The 21417-nt window shown below is 39.5% G+C and overlaps 1 protein-coding gene across 1 annotated transcript in view; it reads right to left on the bottom strand.

Moving 5' to 3' along the window:
• The window catches only part of DCDC2 (doublecortin domain containing 2), a 157203-nt gene that overhangs the window by 66881 nt on the left and 68905 nt on the right, over positions 1 to 21417 (bottom strand). The window contains exon 7 of the mRNA XM_068557832.1: positions 19796 to 19958. Within this exon, the coding sequence (XP_068413933.1) occupies positions 19796 to 19958 (163 nt within the window). The remainder of the gene's footprint in view (positions 1 to 19795; positions 19959 to 21417) is intronic.

Below are 21417 nucleotides of genomic sequence, written 5' to 3'. Positions count from 1 at the left end.
AAGCCCTAGCTTTGCTCACAGCTGTGCTGCTATGATATACAGTAATAGAGCCTTTCCTGAATGAATAAGTTCAGAAGTTTCAAGATAAGGAGTGGATGTGTGAGTTGCAAAATGCCTGTATTTTAAGTATCTGTCTCCATTACCCTGTGCGTATTTTATCCAAACCTAAATAAACCCAACCAAAAGTGTTCAATTAGAAAACAAAAATGTTAAGGGATGGAGAGTGAGGAGAGACTTCATTGAAAGGACTGCCAGTTATTTGGAGAACCACATTCCTCAGGAATATTGCACACTTAGCCCAGTGCTTGGAGATAGACTTGCTGAGTGAGTGATTCTGGTCCCTCCCTGATCCCGTTTCCCCTCAATATTACATTTAAGCTGCAATATTATTTGAATTGTAATTTTAAGAGTTAAAGCTCTTTTTTTTTCTGTTTCTGAATGAGATCACTAATAATGGTCTAACAGGATGAAATATGTTACATAGGGAGGAAAAATTACTTTTACTCTGCCCTCTGCCAACTAAAAAATTGTCACTTGCCATCTGGTTCCAGAGGAATGAAGTCACTAGCCACTGCAGTCACCGACCTTCAACACACCCTGAAAGGAGTTCAGGGTGGAGATGAGGAATAAGGCACTCTGTGCTCTGGGAAAAACTGGCAGAAGAGGCCTTCAGATAGTTAGATATTTTCAGGAGAAGACTTTATGAGCCCAATTTCTTGCATCGCCTTATATCTAGAAAAGCACTAAAATTAACAGAGACATCTGCTCCTTGGGACTAGGAGCAAGCCTCTGCCAAAATGTGTGCTTGACTACACGTACTCCCTTCACTAAAATCGATGGAATACTGACCTTCCCCCCTACCTCTTCAGAACAGTTCCTCAGAGCTATCTGGGAGGCCATCTCCCAGGCTACAGTCCTCATTTTGCCCCCAAAAAAACTTAACTCACAACTCTCACACTGTGCTTTTTTTATTTCAGTCAACACCTCTCATGTTTAGTGACTGGGGTTTGTGAATTAAACTGACAAAAAATTAACAGGGGAAAAGGTTTATTCACATGCACATGGAGGCTTCACAGAAAAGAAGAGAAAACCCAAAAAAGTGGCTAGGACTGGGGGCTTATATACCATTTTAACAAAGGGTGATAAACTGTAGAAAAGTGAGTAGACTAAGGGGCTTCTAGGGGTGGTAAATTGCTGGATGGTAAATATGTGGGCGAAACTAATGGAAGATAAGGGTTATTTTGGTGAGGTTTGTTTATACAGTCTTAAGTCAGTGCCATCTCCAGGGGTAAGAGCCTCCCCCGGTGATTAAGAGTTGTTCTCTTCCTGGTATGGGAGGGGGAGACAACTTTACAAATGAAAATTTATGCTCTGCTTTTAGGCAGAAAGGGAGAGGAAGGAGAGTTCCTCCGATGTCTGCTGTTTCCCAATGGTCTTCAGCTCAAAATAAGTCTTATGCCAAAATGGCATATATTGGGGCAGCAAACTCACTTTAAGAACAACCGTGTAGCAATAAGTGAAGATAGTAGTGGGTTCATTCATTAGCCACTGGTCTGTGCTTTAAGCACAAGTGTCATTTGAGAGGCTTAATTAGTAGGATCAAGTCCTTTGTGATTCGCTAGGTTTTGACCCCAGTTCCTGGCAGCCTCCCTCTCCCACCCTCTTGACTTCATCTGATAATCTCTCACCTGAGGGAGTAAGGGGTGGGGGGGCGCGATGAGTGGTGAAAGATACCAACTGGCAAAAAGAACCTCCAGGCAAGTTGGAATCCACTGAGCTAGAGGTGAGTGTAAACAGGTAACCAAGAGGAAAGAGGCAAATATCAGATTGTCAAGTCCAGGTTACAGGGCCAAAGGAAAAGAGAACAAGGCCAAAGGTCAACATAGGGTAGACTGAATCACAGGCCCTTGTCTGCTGCCAGTATTGATGGCTGACTAAGGTATAAGTGGCCCCACTGTGCTTAAAAGACAAGGACCAAATGAACCCCACAGAGGTAACAGGTTTGCAAATATTATACACTCCCTCCTTATGGCAATAAAAAATATGTTCTGAATATACATATATTCTATGCATTAAATTTTTAAAGGCATGTTGTGCCTTCTAGGGCTACAAGGCAAAAGTTATTGGTGGTACAATTATAACACACACAATATGCAGACACAGATATATATAAAATATGTGAACAATTCTTTAAAAAGACTGCTTTAGAATGGAAATAATACAAATTATTCTGCAAAATGTCATTTTCCAACTTACATTCCAATCCTTACACCTATCCTATTAATTCAGCACTAAAAAAAAAAAAAAAAAAAACAGAAAATATAAATCATACCCCTAAAGCCCTACTATACCAGACATCAAAATTATTATAATTATGGCACTTTCAAACAGCATTTGAGAGTGTGTCACAAGTGATGAAAAATGTAATTTATTTCTACTGACAGATATTAATTGCTCTGTGTTAGAAAATGTTTGAACCATTACTGATAAGCAAAAATGGTAACATAAATGCCTCAAAAACAACGGCAAGGGAAGAGGCATGGTTCTAATCATAAAAACTCCCATAGCATAAGGAAAGGCAACCTCTCAAAGAGGACATCTATTATTAAAATTTGTAAGTCGTTGCCATGACACAGTAGGAAGAGGCTCAAATGAGAAGCCGCTTCCAGCAGGTCTAAAGTGTTATTAATCTCTGATATAGCACTGGCTAATTGGGGTTTAGGATTTTGCCCTGTTTCCTCAGCAAATTGTCTTCGTTAAGGCGAAACTGGATGGTTGCAGGGGAACTTTCAGAACGAACAGGAGCGTATGTACAGAACAGATTATTCCTTTAAAACTGAAACCGAAATGGTCACAGATGAATTTCACTGGTGGTTTAGCAGGGCCGTGCTTTTCCCTTGTTACTACTAGGGCTACTATTACTGTTCATTGATTTCAGTCTGTTACTTTAGAGATTATGGAATTGGGGCAGCAATGTTAGGTTATGCTGGCTTCCATAGCTTGTGTGGCAAACAGAAGTCATCAGAAATCTCATGAAACTGCTATCTTCAAGAGAATTCTAGGTGAGCTCCTTCGGTCCACCAACTCCATTGCCTCCCAAAACCTATGTCAATACCCACACCCTTTTCACTATTAGAGTCTGTCTAATCTAATCCACACCTGTACAGCATTGCTTCCAACTCTCTGGCCTTGGGCACCATTCTGACACCTTGTGTCTAAATTCTGCCCCACATCCTTACATCTCTATTTCTGTCAATAGCACCGCTAGTCTCTTAAAAAGCTAGGCTGGATTTGTTGAATTATCATTGAATCCACCTTAACCCGTCCTCTAAGACTCCTGATTAATCTGTTACCACCTTGCTATGCACATTATCATCTCAAATCACGTAATTTTTTCCAGGGCCTTTCCAGACTCCTTCCAATCCCATCCTGTACACAGACATCAGATCATTCTCCCTAAAACACTACTTTCACCACATCGGAACACTGTGTGCATACTGATACTCTCCAATGCTTTGCCTCTGTAGCTGCAGAATAATTTCTAAATGCATTAGCTTGACATGTACGGCCCTGTATGATCTGACCTCAGCCTACCTCTATGGACCAGGCTACCATCACTTTGCTAACTAATATTGTTCCCTCTAGCTAGTGTGATCTGTGAAATACAAACACAGAGTAGTTAAGCTTTCTTGCCTCTGGATTTTCACTCAGGCAAATTCCCTGTGAACTCACATCCTTGTTTCCCATTTTTTAAAATTTCAGATCAAATTCCAGGTTCTCTGCAAAGCCATCCCAGCCCATAATGACTGTCTTCTTCTCCCTACGGCACTCATGCAGTTTGTATTATATCCTTCCTTGTACTGTCCAGTCTCTGTAAGTGGGGCGTCCTGATTCCAACCAGATCACAAGCCCCCAAGGGCATGGACTATGGCAAATGTTTCCAGAATCCCATAACCTATGCTCAATGAATGCCTGCTGACAGAGCTGTCTGATCAACTTCTTTAACAAGTAGAATCCAAAGGAAAGGGAGAATGCCATGCTGGTCTACGGAGCAAAGCCACAGAACCAAAGGGATAAGGGACAAAGGACTGGAACCAGAATTTTAAGTGGAGGATAAGACAGAGCGGAATGAAACCACGTGGAAACATATACAAATTCAAACACAGCTAGAGCAAAAGAGGAAGCCATGTAAAAGCAAACAAGAGAGCAAGAGGGTTTAATGGGCAAGAAAGTGGTAGAGCGGTGACCATTTTGCAGTGTATACAAGCACTGAATCATTATATTGTACACCTGAAACTGATACAATATTAACTGTCAATTATATCTCAATAAAAAAAAAATTTAATGAGCAAGAAAATAGAAAGCAGATGGTAAGGGTAGGATGAACCTGGAGCCATTCCAAAGCCAAAGTACAAAATTAAGAAATGTCACCTACCTGACAAATACAGGACATGGCTCTCAGCAGTGACAGCACAGAAACATTTTTCAAGGACCTCGGGAATTGTTACCAAGTTTGGCCCTATGCTGAGTCACTAAGCAAGTCTCAACAATTTAAAGAGATTGAAATTATTTAAGTATGTTCTTTGACCACAGTGGAATTAAGCTAGAAATCAAAAAAGATACTAGAAAATCCAAAAATTTACTGTTTTGAAATTAAGTAATACCATTTTAAATAACCCTGGGTCAAAGACAAAATGACCATGGAAATTTTTTAATATTTTCTATAAATAATGAAAATAAGACAAAGTAAAACATGTTGGATACAGCTAAAGCACTGCTTAGAGGGAAATTTATGATTTTACATGTATATATTAGAAAAAGGACTGAAAATCAATGTTCTAAATAGCCATCTCAAGAACTTAGTAAAAGAATAAGTTAAACTCAAAGAAAGGTGAAGAAAGGAAATAACAAATATGAGGGCAGAAATTACATGAAAAATAAACAATATATAATAGAGAAAAATCAACAGAGTCAAAATTAGTTATTTTAAAAGAATAGTAAACTTGAAGGACCATTAGCAAGATTGATTATGAACAAAATTTACCAATATGGGGGAGTGATAAATAGTACATTAGTATAGATCTTATAGATGTTTTTTAAAGATGATATAAGAAATAACTTTATACCAATAAATTTTAAAATTTAAGTGAAATTAACTTTTAAAACGTAACTTACCAAAACTAACACTAGAAAAGATTAAGAAGCATAAATATCCCTATAGCTATTAAAGAATTTTAAAATTCACATAAAGAAAATTCCAGGTCTAAGTAATTATAGCAACGAGATATAAAAAGGACAAAACATCACAGACAATTTTTTTATTCCTAAAATACAGTTAGTTTGATATCCAAAAATCAATATAATTCACCACATTAGAAGAATAAAGGGGGAAAAAGCATAAATATCATTTCAACAGTTACAGAAAAGCACTTAATATGATTCAAAACCCATTCCAATTTTTAAAAAATCTCAGCAAACAAAAAAGGAAACTTCTCTAATAAATAGAACCTCCTAAATCTGATAAAATGTATGAAAACTTAGACTAAACATCATTCTTAATGGTGAAATGCTGAAGGCTTTCCCCTTGGGATTAAGAACGGAATAAAGTTGTCTGCTATCACTAATTCTATTCTATTTTGTACCAGAAGTACAAAAAAGTAAGGAAAAGGGCTGTAAGAGTGAAAAGAAAGAAAGAAAACTGTCATTATTTGCAAGCAAAATGACACTGTATTTAGAAAATCCAAAAGAAATCACAAAAACTATTTTAAGTGTTAGGGGAACCACTGACCAAAACCACCCACCCTGGCCAGGCAAAGACAGTAACAATTTGCATGAGTTATTTTATGACAGGAGATCCTGGTAAAGAACACGGAACTAACAAGCCACCGTCAAGCGGAAGAATACGGGAAAGGTCAAAAGGAGAGAGGAGACACCAGTCCACATGTCCTACCAACCTCCCAGAATCCTCCTTGCTGGAATCCATCTTGGCTGAGTGGTTCCGCTCGCCACCAGAAAGGACCCTGAGTCAGAATGATTGGCCAGAGACAACCCGGAAACTAATCCCATCACCATAAAACCCGAGACTGCGAGCCACGTGGCAGAGCAGTCCTCCTGGGTTCCCTTACCCTCCTGCTCTCCACCCGGGTGCCCCTTCCCAATAAAGTCTCTTGCTTTGTAAGCACATGTGTCTCCTCAGACAATTCATTTCCAAGTGTTAGACAAGAGCCCACTCTCGGGCCCTGGAAGGGATCCCCCTTCCTGCAACATAAGTAACAGTTAAATTTGATAATGTTACAGAAAACAATGTCAAATATATAAAAATCAATTGTATTTCTAATAAATCAGCAACAAATAATTATAAAATTTAAATTTAAAACAACAGTATTTATAACATCACCAAAAAAGCATAGAATACCTATGAATAAATCTAATAAGAGATGTGCAAAACATAATATATATAAAACATAAGTGAGAAAAATTAAGAAAGACAAATAAATGGAGGGACATACCATGCTTATGTACTTGACTCAATATTTTAAAGATTGGTCTATAGATTCAATTCGATCCCAATTAAAATCTCAGCAGGTGTTTTTGTGGAAATTGGGAAGTGGATTCTAAAATGTACAGACAGTCTTAAAGCAGAACAAAATAAGCTGAAAGCTTTATGTTAACTGATGTCAAGACTTATGATAAAACTAAAATAAAGACAGTGTTTCACAAGGATAATAGACCAATGGAACAGAATAGAGCAGGCATAACTGGGTTCACACATAGATAAACATCAAACTTAAGACAGAGGAAAATGATGAAATTTTCAAGAAATGGTACAGCATCAACTAGATATCCACATGGAGAAAAACTAATCTTGACTCCTACCTCATACCACACACAAAAATCAATTACAGATGGACTGTAGCTTTAATAGCAGAAAATAAAACAACGAAGCTTCCAAAAGAAAACATGAGTCCTCGGGAGAGACAAAGATATTTTTTAAACAGGACACAGAAAATACTAACGCTAAAGAAAACTAATGCTAAAGAAAAAAGTTAATAAATTGGACTTGAAGATTACAGACTTCTATAATTCAAAAGAAATCTTTAAGAGAGTGACAAGACAAGCCACAAAATAAGAGAAGATATTCTGATATTCAACAAATGAGTCATTTATAAAGAACTACAAATCCATATGAAAAAAGGCAGACAATCCAACAGAAAAATGGACACAAGACTTGCATAGGAACTTTACTAAAAAACATATCAAAATGGCTGAAAGACATATGAAAAGGCACTCAACTTCATCAGTCATCAGGAAAATGCAAATTAAAATTGCAATGATATACCATTACTCACCTACTAGAATGGCTAAAATTCTTTAAACTGACAAGAATGCATGTTGGGGAGGCTTGTAGCAACTGGAATTTTCATACATCATTGGTGAGAATGTGAAGTGGCACAACCATTTTGGAACATTATTTGGCAATATCTATTAAAGATGAAATACATATCTCATATGACCCAACAATTCAACTGAAGTACTTGCATATGTTCACCAACAGATACATAGCAACAAAATGTTTATAGCAGCACTACTCACTAAAGCCCCAAACTGGGAACAACACAAAAGTCCGCCAACCGTGGAATGCATAAATAATGCTAGAGTAATACAATGGAATACTATACTGCAGTGAGAATAACAAACTATTGTTATGTGCCACAGAATGAATGAATCCCATGAACATAATTTTCAATGAAAGCCAAACATAAATAGGTTGCAATATAGCATATAATTCTATTTTTAAAAGTTCAAAACTAAGAAAAACTAATCTATGATGATAGAAGTCAGGATAATGGTTTTCTTCAGGGGGTAATGTCTGGAAGTAGAGGGGGCGGGTCTTCTGAGTTGCTGGTCATGGTATAATCTACACTAGGTCTTTGTCCCCAGGTCCTAGGTTCCTGACACAGAGCTCCTCCTAAAACCCTTGGAATTTCCTGAGTGACGAGGGTGACAGGAGGGTCTTTTGTTCTAACGAGGTGACTCTTGGCGGGCATCTGGATAGCTCCAACCTGAAGGAGCTGGGTGACAGAAAAACCAAACCTCGATTAAAAATTTGGAACTTTAAGCTCCCCTCCTTCCAGCCTCCAGGGAGGGGAGAGGGGCTGAAAACTGAGTTTATTATGAATGGCCAGTGATTTCATCAATCATACCTACATAACGCAACCCTAAATGACCAGGTATGGAGAGCCTCGGGGATGGTGGACACATCATGATGCTGGGAGACTGGCGCACTTGGAGAAGGCATGGAGGCTCCGTGCTCCTCCGCCTCTACCTTGCCCTGTGCGTCTCTTCCACCTGGTTGTTCTTGAGTTGTATCCTTTATAACAAACCAGTAATAGTAAGTAAAAGCACTTTCCTGAGTTCTGGAAGGGGGTGTAGGGGTGTGGTGTAGAAACCCCCGACTTTGTAGCAAGGTCAGACAGAAGTGAGGGTAACCTGGGGACCTGATACTTGCAGTTGTCACCTGAAATAAGATCTGCCTTGCGGGACTTATCCCTTAAACCTATGGAGTCTGATGCTGACTGCAGGCACTCAGAGTCAGAACTGAATTGAACCGTAGGACACCTACTTGGTGTTGGTGAATTGGAGAGATGGTGTGGAAGAGACACCACGTATTTGGTGTCAGGGGAAAAACAAAAAACAAAAAGCCTCGCACAGATAATGTTCTATTTCTCGATCTGGCTGCTGGTTACGTGGGTCTACTCAATTTGTAAGATTCATCAAGATGTCAACTTATGATTTGAGCACTCTTCTAATATATATGCTATTTGTCCATAAAAAGTTTTTTTTAAATGTGCCCAGTGTATACCAGTGTGTGTGTCTGTGTAGCCGCTCACTCTTCTGGGAGACACCGGGATGCTCAAGGGAAGAAAAGGATTTCCAAAAATTCAGACATTTCTGCTGCTTGGAGCTTAAGAGAATAGAGCGAGTAGCCTGGGTCTGTGTATGAACAAGAGAGGGATTCGTCAGGAGGCTGACTGAGCCTTTGTAAAATTTCGTTTGGTGGGAGGGTAAGGGGGGACTCAACTGAGAGTTATGCCCCACCATTTAACGTGAGAAATTAGAAATGTAAATAATCTCTAATCCAGAGTGGCTTTTAAATCCTCTATTAATGGAAAATCCAATATCATGCAGACAGCACTACACAAAGAATAATTTCGCATTATAAACTGAGGAAAATTCATCAACTCAGTTTGGTTTTAAGAGCCTCCATTTTTTAGTGGTATCTTCGTAAGGCTGTTATCTTAGCAGCACAGTGCACCAATTCAGGGGCCATCCGACCACGCTGAATTTTTTAATTAAATTATAACAAGATTAATTTTTCAGTTTTCCCCACATAGAGCCATATATTGCACCTCGGCTTTAATACTGATTTCTTAAGTCAAGGAAGCAGTCTTTTCCTTAACCTATTACCTCTCCTTGAATTTAAACAAAATGTCTCCATTTACATGGATGTATATCTCCTTTGCCTGGGCACTGTAGCAGGCAGAGACCTTGTTAATCTCTATGCCACTGGGAGATGTTTGGTTAGAAAATCTGTTTTAATCAAGCTAACTTTGATTAAGAAATATCATCATAAATAATTGCAATGCCTAAATTCAAATAAAAGCACAGCAAAAAAAAAAAAAAAAAAGTCATACAGTGTTTGGAAAAATTCCGTCATTCTCTCATCACACTTTACAGGGAGCTAACTACGTGTAAGAAACTGAGCCAGATGCCGGAGTCATGAAGATGAATAAGGCAATGATAAGGAGGAGGCCTGGCTCGCAAATTGTTCAGGGACCAGCGGAGAAGGGCGATGTAACACGCACTATGGCAAAGTCACGTACTGCTACTGCAGCCCGAGAGAGGGAAGGCTCAACGCTGAGAGTGTCAGGACCAATTTGACAGAAGGGATGATGCCACTGTGAGTCTTAAAGAGAATAAAGTTGATGGGAACCGGGAGGGTATTCTAGGCACATACAAATGACGTGGCAACAGCTCATGCCATCAAGAAAACTCTAAAAAGTTCTGTACGCCCGACATGCATGCAGGAGGCTGGTGGAAGATGAAGTTGCAAAGAAAGGCCATGAAAGTGAGACACTCCTGAGGGAATTTCATTAGAAACAGTTTTGTGGTTTCAGGACATTGCTGGCAGAGTTATGAAGGGCAGACTGGGAGGGCGCTCAGGAGACCTAATCTAGAAGGCTGCAGGGGTCTCTGTGTGAAACATATGGAGCTTAAATCAGGAATGACCAGGCGAGGAGGACCAGATTCAAGAGACTCTAAGAAGGTCAAATCTGTGCAAATTAGCCCTGATTGAGTGTGGAGAATGAGGGACATGGAAAAGTCTAGGCTGACTCTAACGTTAACAGGATTAAAATGATGGGAGAGGTAATGTGGAGGGGATTAGAAAGGAATGGGGCAGGGACGGGTCTTGTCCCGAACTTCCCCGCCAGCTGGCAGAAGCCTCAGACTCCTCCTCTGACCCCCACCCACCATCACACACCACTCCTGGGTTTCTGGCTCCATGGGACACTGACACAAGGAAGGAGGGAGGAAAACTAAGTATACAGAGGCAATTCAGAGTTTGGGGAATTTTTTTTAACATGTGCATGTAGGGTGCCTGTGAGAAATCAAGGTAGAAATTGCAAGTAGTCAGAAATAGGACCCTTAGTCTAAGAAAAGTGGTTGAACCTGGAAACACATTCCAATGTCCTGTCCGTAAGGATGCGTTTAAGGGCGTTTCCTAGCAAGGGACACATAATAATGAAAAATGAAAGTCCTTCGGTCACTTTAAGGAAAAATCACAATTTTTGTTGTTTTTATGGGCAATGGCCTTTCGTGTAAACTGTGATGGTCACTGTCACCATCATGATTTTTAAGAAGAGTACACAGGAACTTCTGAGTTAATCTGAGAAAGGATATAAAAATAACACTATAAGATTAAACCATCAAGGAAAAGCCCCCTCCTCCACCAAACAAACAAAAAACTACAGCAATTTTCCACTGTCCAATAAACAAACTGGTGAAATCCCTGTCCTTTCCTGCTCATGTTAAATAAATTACTATTCTAATTTGGAGGATTAATTAACATTTAACTACTCTGGGTTTAAAACGCATCCGAGATCTAAATGCTGAGCTCAGTCCTGGTTTTCCTTCCGCCCCGCCCCCCGCCCAACACACAACAATTCTATGCCCAGAACTTTCTCTCGCAAATAGATATCAATTCCCAATCTCAGCAGTCAGATTTAACCTCCCTCCCCTGCTCTCAAAGCCTTTTCCATGAACTCTATTCTGCTACTTGCCATATCTGACCTTGACCTAGAGGTGCTTTTGAGTCTCCAACTCAATTTTAATCTTCATGAGAAGAAAACCATGTCTTTTCCCCATTTTTATGCCTCTCCTGCAAGGAGAGGACTCACCATGCAGACAATAAAGTGCAATGGAGCAAGGAAGAGTAAGGAGATTAACCTAGAAACTAACTGGAGTGAAAGAGAATGACTGTGTAAGGTTATTTTTAGTTTTTTAAAATGTTTTTAGAAGGAAAGATTTTGTCCACCCAGCTGAACTTTTTCTTCTCTTTCCTTCTACTCCTTCCTTCTACTGACTTTCTTTAACTTTTTTGTCATTCTGCAAAGACTCTGTCAGCTTTGAGCTTCAGACTAGGGTGGCAACTGAGTCTTGGAAGGGAGAAGAAGGGCAGCAGCAAGAAGGCAGCTACCTGGGGCAACATGAATTAATCATGGGTACCCTCCCGAATGCAAATTGGTGCAGCCACTATGGAAAACATATGGAGGCTCCTCAAAATACTAAAAATAGAGTTGCCATATGATCCAGCAATCCCACTCCTGGGCATATATCCAGACCAAACTATATTCGAAAAGATACATGTACCCCTAGGTTCATAGCAGCGCTATTCACAATAGCGAAGGCATGGAAACAACGTAAATGTCCATTGACAGATGAATGGATAAAGAAGATGTGGTATTATGTATATATAATGGAATACTACTCAGCCATAAAAAGGAATGAAATAATGCCATGTGCAGCAACATGGACGGACCTAGAGATTATCATACTAAGCAAAGTAAGTCAGAAAGAGAAAGACAAATACCATATGATATCACTTATATGTGGAATCTAAAGTAGGATGCAAATGAACGTATCTACAAAACAGAAACAAACTCACAGATATAGAGAACAGACTTGTGGTTGCCAAGGGGGAGGGGTGTGGAGGAGGGAAGGATTGGGAGTTTGGGATTAGCAGATACAAACTATTATATTCAATATACGGGATGGATAAACAACAAGGCCCTACTGTATAGCACAGGGAACTATAGTCAATATCCTGTGATAAACCAATATGGAAAAGAATATGAAAAAGAATATATATATTTGTATAACTGAATCACTTTGCTGTACAGCAGAAATTAACACAACATTGTAAATCAACTATACTTCAATAAAATTTAAAATTTTAAAAAAATAATGGGTACCCTCCTCACTTCCCCATCTCCAGGCTCCCTAATTCCAGGTACTAAATAAAGTTCCTCATTTCTGACTTGGAGATGGTCTCAAACTAATTCCTATCTCCTTACATAGATATTGCTATTAACCACTAGCCTCTTCAGGCACTTTGTACTTTATAAAAGTGTTTTCACATTCATTTTCATTAATGTTCCATTATGATGAAAATGCTAAATAACCATAATTGTGCTTTTAAATTATAACCTAAGGGTGAACCTGGGAATAAAGTCTAAAGAGAATTTGATGATTCTCTCAACTAATTTCTAAAAATTAAACAGCCAACCTGACTCACAAATGAAAAATTGCCTTACATCCATCTACCTACTACAGAAACTTTTTATTCTTTTGTCCCTTCTGTCTGAGGCTTGCTCAGAAAATAAAAACTCCTGAGGGGTGAACTCATCCATCTAAATGCTATCGAGTGCTGTCGTAATTAGATCTGGAACTCTGTTTTAGTTAGCAAACGTTACCAAATTGAAAATGTAATAAAATCTCAAACATGCGAGGATGGAAAGCACCAGAGAAAACATGGAGACCGTTTGTTAGTAATGGTGCTTATTGGTTCCTTTTAAGTTTTTGTCCTGGGTGGCTAATCTTCTTGTCTCCTAGAACAATGACAGCCTACCCCATTCATTCCCAAATTAGATGAAATCATTGAGAACTTTGGTGCCAGTGAGGGGTAAAAGATGGTATTCTTTTATTTAATTAAGAAAAACAGTCATTGTTCCCTTTTGCTCCTAATACATTCCTGAGCTAGTCTGACATGGGAACTGTCTACGCATTCAATTGGATCTTTCTGGTAGTTTTACAGTTACAGAGGAATAGTCATTCATTTTCAGACTGCAAAATTTTCACCTCATACAAAAGCAATTTTAGAATTCTGAACTATCATTTCCTTCGAATCCCTCACTAAGTACAGTTTAAATCAATTTTCTTGCTATGATTTTTTGGTGTTCAATTTCTCTACAGAATGACTCTGCCTCTGTTTTTGATCTGAGATGTTAATGCATTTTTACCTTTCCTGCTGCTGTGCACACAAGGTTTATAACACTGCGCTAGGGACAATGTCTGGAGGAAGATCATTGCACTGATGGGAGTTCAGTGCCTTGCGTTTGGCCTTAGCTTTTTGTTGTTGGTGGTGGTGCCTTTTTTGTTTTATCAATGAATTTATTTCTTAAATTTATATAACATTGAGGCCCTGTAGGTAGCTTTTTTTTCTTATTAGTTATCTATTTTATACATATTAGTGTATACATGTCAATCCCAATCTCCCAGTTCATCCCACCACCACCACCACCCCCTCCCCTGCTTTCCCCCCATGGTGTCCATATGTTTGTTCTCTACATCTGTGTCTCTATTTCCGCCTCACAAACTGGTTCATCTGTACCATTTTTCTAGATTCCACATATATGTGTTAATATGGCCTTAGCTTTATATAAAATAGACACAGAATCACTCCAACACATTTAGGCTGTAGGCAACTGTAAAGTCTGATTAGGGAAAACTATAATCATGGGGAAGACTCTAAACTTGGGGGCAAAGGACCTTGTTCACAGGCTGTGATACCTTGGAAAGAAATCGCTGTCATTTATTAAATGCCTTCTGGCTTGCTGAAGACTGCAAGACACTAAACCTTTCTGCACTTTGGTCTTTGGCTCTGTAAAATGGAAATTATGATTTCCATTTATGAATAATATGATTTCCACTTACGAATAATACCTACTCCTCAGTGTTTGTTCCATGAAACAAGTGAGGAAATTAGAGGTACAGGTGCTAACCAAAGGTTTCTTCATGTCCTCTTCCTGTACTTGCTCCTTAAGAATCAGGTTTGGCCCTTCTCTTCTCAATCTGTGGGTCCTCCCTGGGCATCTTCTCCTTTACCTTGGCTTCAGCTCTCACCTATTGGCTGATGACCCCCATATCTCCATCTGCAAGGGGAGTCTTTCCCTTTCCAGCTGATCCATGCACACCTCCACCAAATGCCAGGTAGGTCCCTCTAACTCACCGGGTACAGCCTTTCTCTCCTCCTGAGCACATTCCCTGAGAGTTACCGACACCAACCATCCCCCTTGTTACCCAGGCCAAATACTGTTTTTATCTTGAGTCTCTTGTGACTGCGAACCATGCAAGTGCCTGAGCTGGTTCATCAGCTGAACCAAAGAAGCTCAAGCTTCCATGTCCCCTGATCTGACTCTGAGGATGGACCGCAGTAATGCTTCATGCTTGGGGCGACGCAGCAAACCATGTGCAGTTTGTAGCTATTAGAAAAATTCAAGAAAAAAATTCAAGTCACCCAGCAAGGTCATAATATTCAGACACCCTTTCCCGGCACTGCACCTGCTCTGTATCATTCATCAGGAGTCTAAACATCACACGTTCCTTGGAAACAATCAGTGAACGATACTGGGAGCAAGCTAGGAACTGCATCAAGGGTACTAATCCGTGTGTGCACACGTGCACGCCCACACGTGGAAACAGAAAGAGAATCACATCCTTCAAAATAAAACAAGTCTTGGGAATTCACTGGCGGTCCAGTGGTTAGGACTCTGCCCTTTCACTGCAGGGGGCACGGGTTTGAAAAGAAAACAGGTCTTGTTTTTGCTTACATTTTAATACTCTGCTTTTAAAAAGTATTTTTAATTATCAATACCACATAAACCATAGCGATAACAGACCAGGATATTTTCTCTGCAGTTTTCCCAATATTCTAAGGACCCCTAAACCCACTATACTTCCTGTGTTCCAAGGGGTCTAAAAAACACTAATTTTTTTTCATGTAAAATATTATTAAAAATATCAACACAAAAAAAATCAACAAATACAATCAATCCCAAAATACTATACAATATTTCAAAGCAATCATCATTACAACTTTGCTCAGAGAGGAGAGAATAGCTAGGTAACAGCCTCTAAAACCTATCTCAAGGCACCACTCAGGTGGAAAGTGCACGGAAAACATAACGCTGGTCAGTTAAGCTGGCATTTAAATGCAGCACTAAAAATGCATTTCACGCCCAACTTGATCAATCACCAACCAATCTTACTTTGCATCTTGGCTACCAAAAGAAAATGGGATTTGTTTCCCTGAAGAAATATGTCACTGCTCTGCTTGAATTATTAAGCTTTATTATTACAGAGAGAAACTGAGTCGGAAAAAAAGAAGAAACAAGAAAAAGAAATAAAATTAGACCCAGGTTGCCATCTACAGACTGTTATCAGCACTGCTCACTCATGAAGCATTAGACCTCAGAGTATCAGTAAATATCAGCAGTAAAATAAAAGGATAAATGTATGACTACAATCGTAATGATAAAAATCAAGACAGCCTACAAAGTCTCCTTTTTTCTAATTAACGTGAGAACACTAAAGAACACTGATCAAAAATTTGCATAATTTAACATATGCTAGAAAGGAATCAGCGATATGCATCCTAACTCTTAAAATTTAACTTAGAAATAAAATTGAATAGATTACTTAATGCCAAATTTAAAATATTTTTAAGCAGCAAAAACTGTTTCATCTCTATAATCAAATTCTTGCATTTTTTTTATGCCATATTTGTATATACTGAGAAATGATCACCACAGTAAGTCTAGTCAACATCTGTCCCCACACATGGTTACAAAAAGCTTTTTCTTGTAATAACTTTTAAGCTCTACTCTCAGCAACTTTCAAATGTGCAATACAGTATTAAATTCTTGCACTTTTGACTCACTGACTCACCATACACCTTCCCTTTCATTTTGCTTCAAGTCCTTATTGCTTTTCCCTTTCTAAGGAATAAGAGCCCTCTGGAGGCATGAATGTCCAAAATCGCGCACTTGGTTCTAATTACTAAAACAGATGTCATTAAAGCAAAAAGCAACTGCAATAATAAATGAATATGGAGGCTAAAGGAGTAATAAAAAAGAGAGAGAGATAAAGACAGATACTTTTGATAACATAACATAGAAAATTTCTATAGCCAAAGACATCTGGAGGCAGATCTGATAAGGAGAAATAGCTCAATTTTCAAAAGTAGGGATTTAAGCTAATATCCTTAAACTTATCAAGTGATGATTTAATCTCATAAACTACACAAAACCTTTTTTTCATTTTCCCTGGGAAAATTGTTTTTGGAAGCCAAGATTCATTTTCCAGGTCATATGTTCTCTCCATCAAGATGAAAAGATACAAAATGCTTCGTCTAAACCCTTATATATGCTTCTAGATCTGTGGTATAAGCCTCTTACTGGGGAAAAAAAAAAAATTCCCTAAACCTTCATGTGAAAGACAGCAGCCGTAGTTCTATGTTAACACTGAGATACAGCAGTGAAAAACCTATCATCTGCACATTATAAAACCAGATTGCAAAATGTACACTTAACATGGGCAATTAAAACAACTGCAGGATTCTCTAAAGACACGGTAAGAACAGCTGAGGGCTTCTACCTTTTCTTAGCACTTTAAAAATGTGACTTGTTTCCGTGGTCAACATGTTTTTGTTACTTTGACCCCCACAGATACAACTATTGTTGAAAATTATTTGTGAATTTCTATAAAAACAAAAACGCTGATGGGGGGGTGGTGGTGGGATGAATTGGGAGATTGGGATTGACATACATACACTAATATGTATAATATAGATAACCAATAAGAACCTGCAGTATAAAAAATAAAATAAAATAAAATTCAAAAAGAAATAGAGAAAAAAAAGTAAGTAAAAAGAGTGGATATATGTATATGTATAACTGATAAACTTTGCTGTACAGCAGAAACTAATGCAACATTGTAAATCAACTATACTCTAATAAAATTTTTTTAAAAAACACTGATAATTCGACTTTTTAATAAAGTTTACTTTCCTGTGAAACATGGAAATGCTGATTCAGCCTCTTGTGTTCCCAAGTTTCCACGAATGAAATAACCTGAAGAGATGATGGTCCCCTTTCTTTTGAGGAACAACTACTGAATCTAAAGACTTTCAAAAAACATATTGGAAGTAGGAGTTGGTATTTTCATAAGCTAATAAGAGCCTCGCAGAAAATAAAAAAGTAGCATTTTATAAAAGCCTTTAATCAAAAATAATTCAGGAAGAGTTTAACATGAGTCCTGTTTCTTAGTGGGTTTTAAAGTATTACAGAGACTTATCTATTTTGTAACTTCCATCATTCATCCATCAATATTTATTAAGCGTCTCATCTGTCAGACCTGTGCTAATTGTTGGGGACTGAAAAAAAAAAAACCAGTAAGACGTAGCTCACGGCCTTGGGAATTTCACAATCTAGTATATACTGATTAAAATAAACCCTCTATTATGTTTTTTAAATATTTATTTATTTTATTTGGCTGCACTGGGTCTTCGTTGTGGCATGCGGGACCTAGTTCCCTGACCAGGGATCAAACCCAGGTCTCCTGCATTGGGAACGCTGAGTCTTAACCACTGGACCACCAGGTTAGTCCCAACCCTCTATTATTTTTAATGCTCATGGCATGGCATGCTTTTCCAGGCTAGCTTTTTCCTTTGGTGCCTACCATACAACAAGCATTCAATAAACATCCTTTGACCGCACTTTACTGGCCTCCCTGTTTCAGAGTCACCGGAAAGGACTGCACAAACTTAAGGATAAAAGCGAAACTTTGAAGATAAATCTTAATATGAGCCCACATGTTGCAGAATGCTAATGGGGCTAAAAGAAGTTAAGTGACTTGCCGGAAGTCAAGAGCAGAACTGGGACAAGAATCTAGGACTCTCAACTTCCAGCTAATCTCCACCATTTAAACCTCTGAAGATTTTAAAACCCCTCCACTTTCTTCTCTATGGAATTGGCTCCTTTCATTTCACCTGTTATTTTAACTTAGTCTCACACATCTGTCTTCTGAAACTTTAATCATCTGAGCAGTGTCTTCTAAACACTCACACAAGTTCATGCTGTCTCCTCAGCTGTGAAGCCCACTTGAGCTGTAATTCTAATGTGACACTTCGTATGGACTTTGAAGTGAGCTGGAGCTCCCAGCTGGAAGGCAAGCTCTGGCCATGAATCTGAAACTTGATCCCATTCATCCTTTTCCAGGGCAGCCTGGCATGTCTTCCAGTGGGGGTAAGTGGATCCCAGGGGGAGGGAGAAGCTGTCACTCCTCCAGCCTTGTCCCAGCCAGCCCCCCGCCCACAGCATCACCCCACCCTCGTGCGCTTGCCCCACTGAGACCACGCTCCAAGTGAAGCCAAAAAGAGCTTGTCTTCACAAAAAACTAACATGAAAAATTCACGATTCTGACGGCACTCATCCTTAGTTTATCACACTTTTATCTTGAAATCTTGTACTAATGCAAAATGTTTTAAATTATTTTATACCGTCTCTCGCCTCGTCATGCAAGACACATAACTAACTTGGTACATATTGTTTATTGGTAAAGTTGTGTGTGTGTGTGTTCTCTCGGATATCAGTAAAACCAGTGAAACATCTTTTTGGAAAAAGTGATCTGTGACTAAAAGCAGTTCTTAATCAATGTGAACAAGGGTTGTAGACACACAAATAAGAGAGATCAACAGCGGTTGGCAAAAATGTTAATCGAGCCCTTTTAGCTGGAACACAGGATGGTAAAAGTTACCTTTTCCAATACGACCACTCAAGACATATTTTACCTCAAAACACATGTCCTTGGGACTTCCCTGGTGGCGCAGTGGTTAAGAATCCACCTGCCAATGCAGGGGACACGGGTTCGAGCCCTGATCTGGGAAGATCCCACATGCCGCGGAGCAACTAAACCCATGCGCCACAACTGCTGAGCCTGCGTTCTAGAGCTCACAAGCCACAACTACTGAGCCCGTGTGCCACAACTACTGAAGCCCGCGCGCCTAGAGCCCACGCTCTACAACAAGAGAAGCCACTGCAATGAGAAGCCCACGCACCGCAACGAAGAGTAGCCCCTGCTCGCCACAACTAGAGAAAGTCCATGCGCAGCAACAAAGACACAAAGCAGCCAAAAAAAATTTTTTTTGATAAAAAATTTAAAAAACACGTGTCCTTGTAGCAGAATCTCTAATTACAAATAGAAATTAAGCATGAAAAACAGCAGGATCTCTCACACGCAGAAAGTCTTCTTTGCAAACTCTCATATAGGACAATAAGGAGTCTTTTCTGTAGGCCCAGGAAAACAAATGGATCTATTTACAAATTAAAATTGTATCACAGCCTTAAGATAAGGATAATCAATAATAACAATATAATAATAATAACAACAAACTTACCACTGTTTGGAATTGTCTGCGGCGAACTCTTTAACTTTACATTCTGTTTCCCTTTCGTGGGTTTTTCTGAATTCACATCTTCTTTTTTCCCTTTCCTCTTTGGGGGCTGAGGAGATGAGTTGTCGCTGGATCCGACTGTTGACTTAGATTGGCGATCATTTCCCTACGTGGCAAAAGATTAGACCCTTACTATCGGCTGATGAACTCCCTAAGCGATTACTACTCAGTACAAGTCACTCACTAGTGGTAAAAAGGGCAGGGGCGGGAGATGGGGGTATTGTACTGATTCTGCTGCTGTCCACTACCTACATTAACTCTTCTTGGTGACAGAGGAAGGGTCTACCAGAGGAAGGAGAATAAAAATAACAGCACTTGACAATTGTTGAGTACTTAACTGTACCAGGTGTTCTATGAAATTGTCTCACTCAATCCTCATAACCTGAGAGACAGGTACTGTTATCACCCCATTATATAGACAAGCAAATGAGGCTTAGTGGTTAAGCCTGCCCAAGGTCAGACAGCCAGCAAGGAGCAGAGCGGGTCCGCTGTCTTAACCTTCCTCTCCCTCCTGCACCTTTCAGAAGAATCAGCAGCCAGCTATTGGATGAGGAATAATGACAAACCCGTTTGATCAGTTAATCTAGAAATACCTTCTTAACTGGTCGTCACTGTGAGTGTATCGGTATCATCATACAAGCACTGAGCTTGTAGAAATCCCCTGATATTGACTCATCTGTTGGTGACTGCCATGGTCTCTATGAATCACAAATCCAGAGCAACACAGACACAAGCAGCTCAAGACCACATGCCCTTCATTCCTGCAAGGCAGCCCCCAATGATCACACCTTTGGTGGTTGCCTCTGATTCCCATGTGCCTCTCGAAACGAAGACCTTGCATCTGCAAAGTGAGCTTCTCAGAATGAAGGCGAGGTTGAGTTCAGTGGCTCCTGTCACTGGCCCACATACAGCTCCTGGGGAGCCGCATAAGCATCCCTACAGTGGTGGCTACTGTACCCAAGGAACAGCTGTGCCGATACTCAGCCACTGCTTGGCCACTGCAAGAAACACCCTCCTAACAAGACAGCCTTGGCCTTCAGACGCTCAGGTGCTACACTTACCTGAGTGTGTAAGGTGTGAGGCTGCAAGTAGTAGAAAGAATGCACGTTTTAGAGACCCAAAATACCTGTCTCAGAGCCACTGCACCGCCACTAACCACCTATGGGACCTTGGGGTAACTAACTGCTACCTTCTTTCAGCCTGGATCCTTATCAATTGAATGGGGTTGATGTGCCTGCCGTTAGGTCTATCATTAGGATGAAATGGTAACGTTTATAAAGTAATGAGTACAGTGCCTGGCGTGTAGTTTTGTTCAAAGACTATCTGAGTGCTTCCTTCAAGAGCAGAGAGTTAATATCTTTTTCTTAAAAACCACACCAAACTCACACCATATTGGGTGCAATCTTTATGCAACATCTGTACTATGCTAGTATCTGAAAATAAGTGTAGCAATATTAAACAAACAAATCTGCCTAGAAACCTACTATAACTGCCCATTTTAAACATTTATATATTCAGTCATCCAGAAGCATTTAAATAGATTTAGCTATCACCCAATTAAGAAT

Source organism: Eschrichtius robustus, chromosome 12 (assembly GCF_028021215.1).
Source record: "Eschrichtius robustus isolate mEscRob2 chromosome 12, mEscRob2.pri, whole genome shotgun sequence".
NCBI classification, from domain to species: domain Eukaryota; kingdom Metazoa; phylum Chordata; class Mammalia; order Artiodactyla; family Eschrichtiidae; genus Eschrichtius; species Eschrichtius robustus.
The sequence above is the reverse complement of the archived record's forward strand: the minus strand, read 5'-3'. Positions and strand labels throughout refer to the sequence as shown.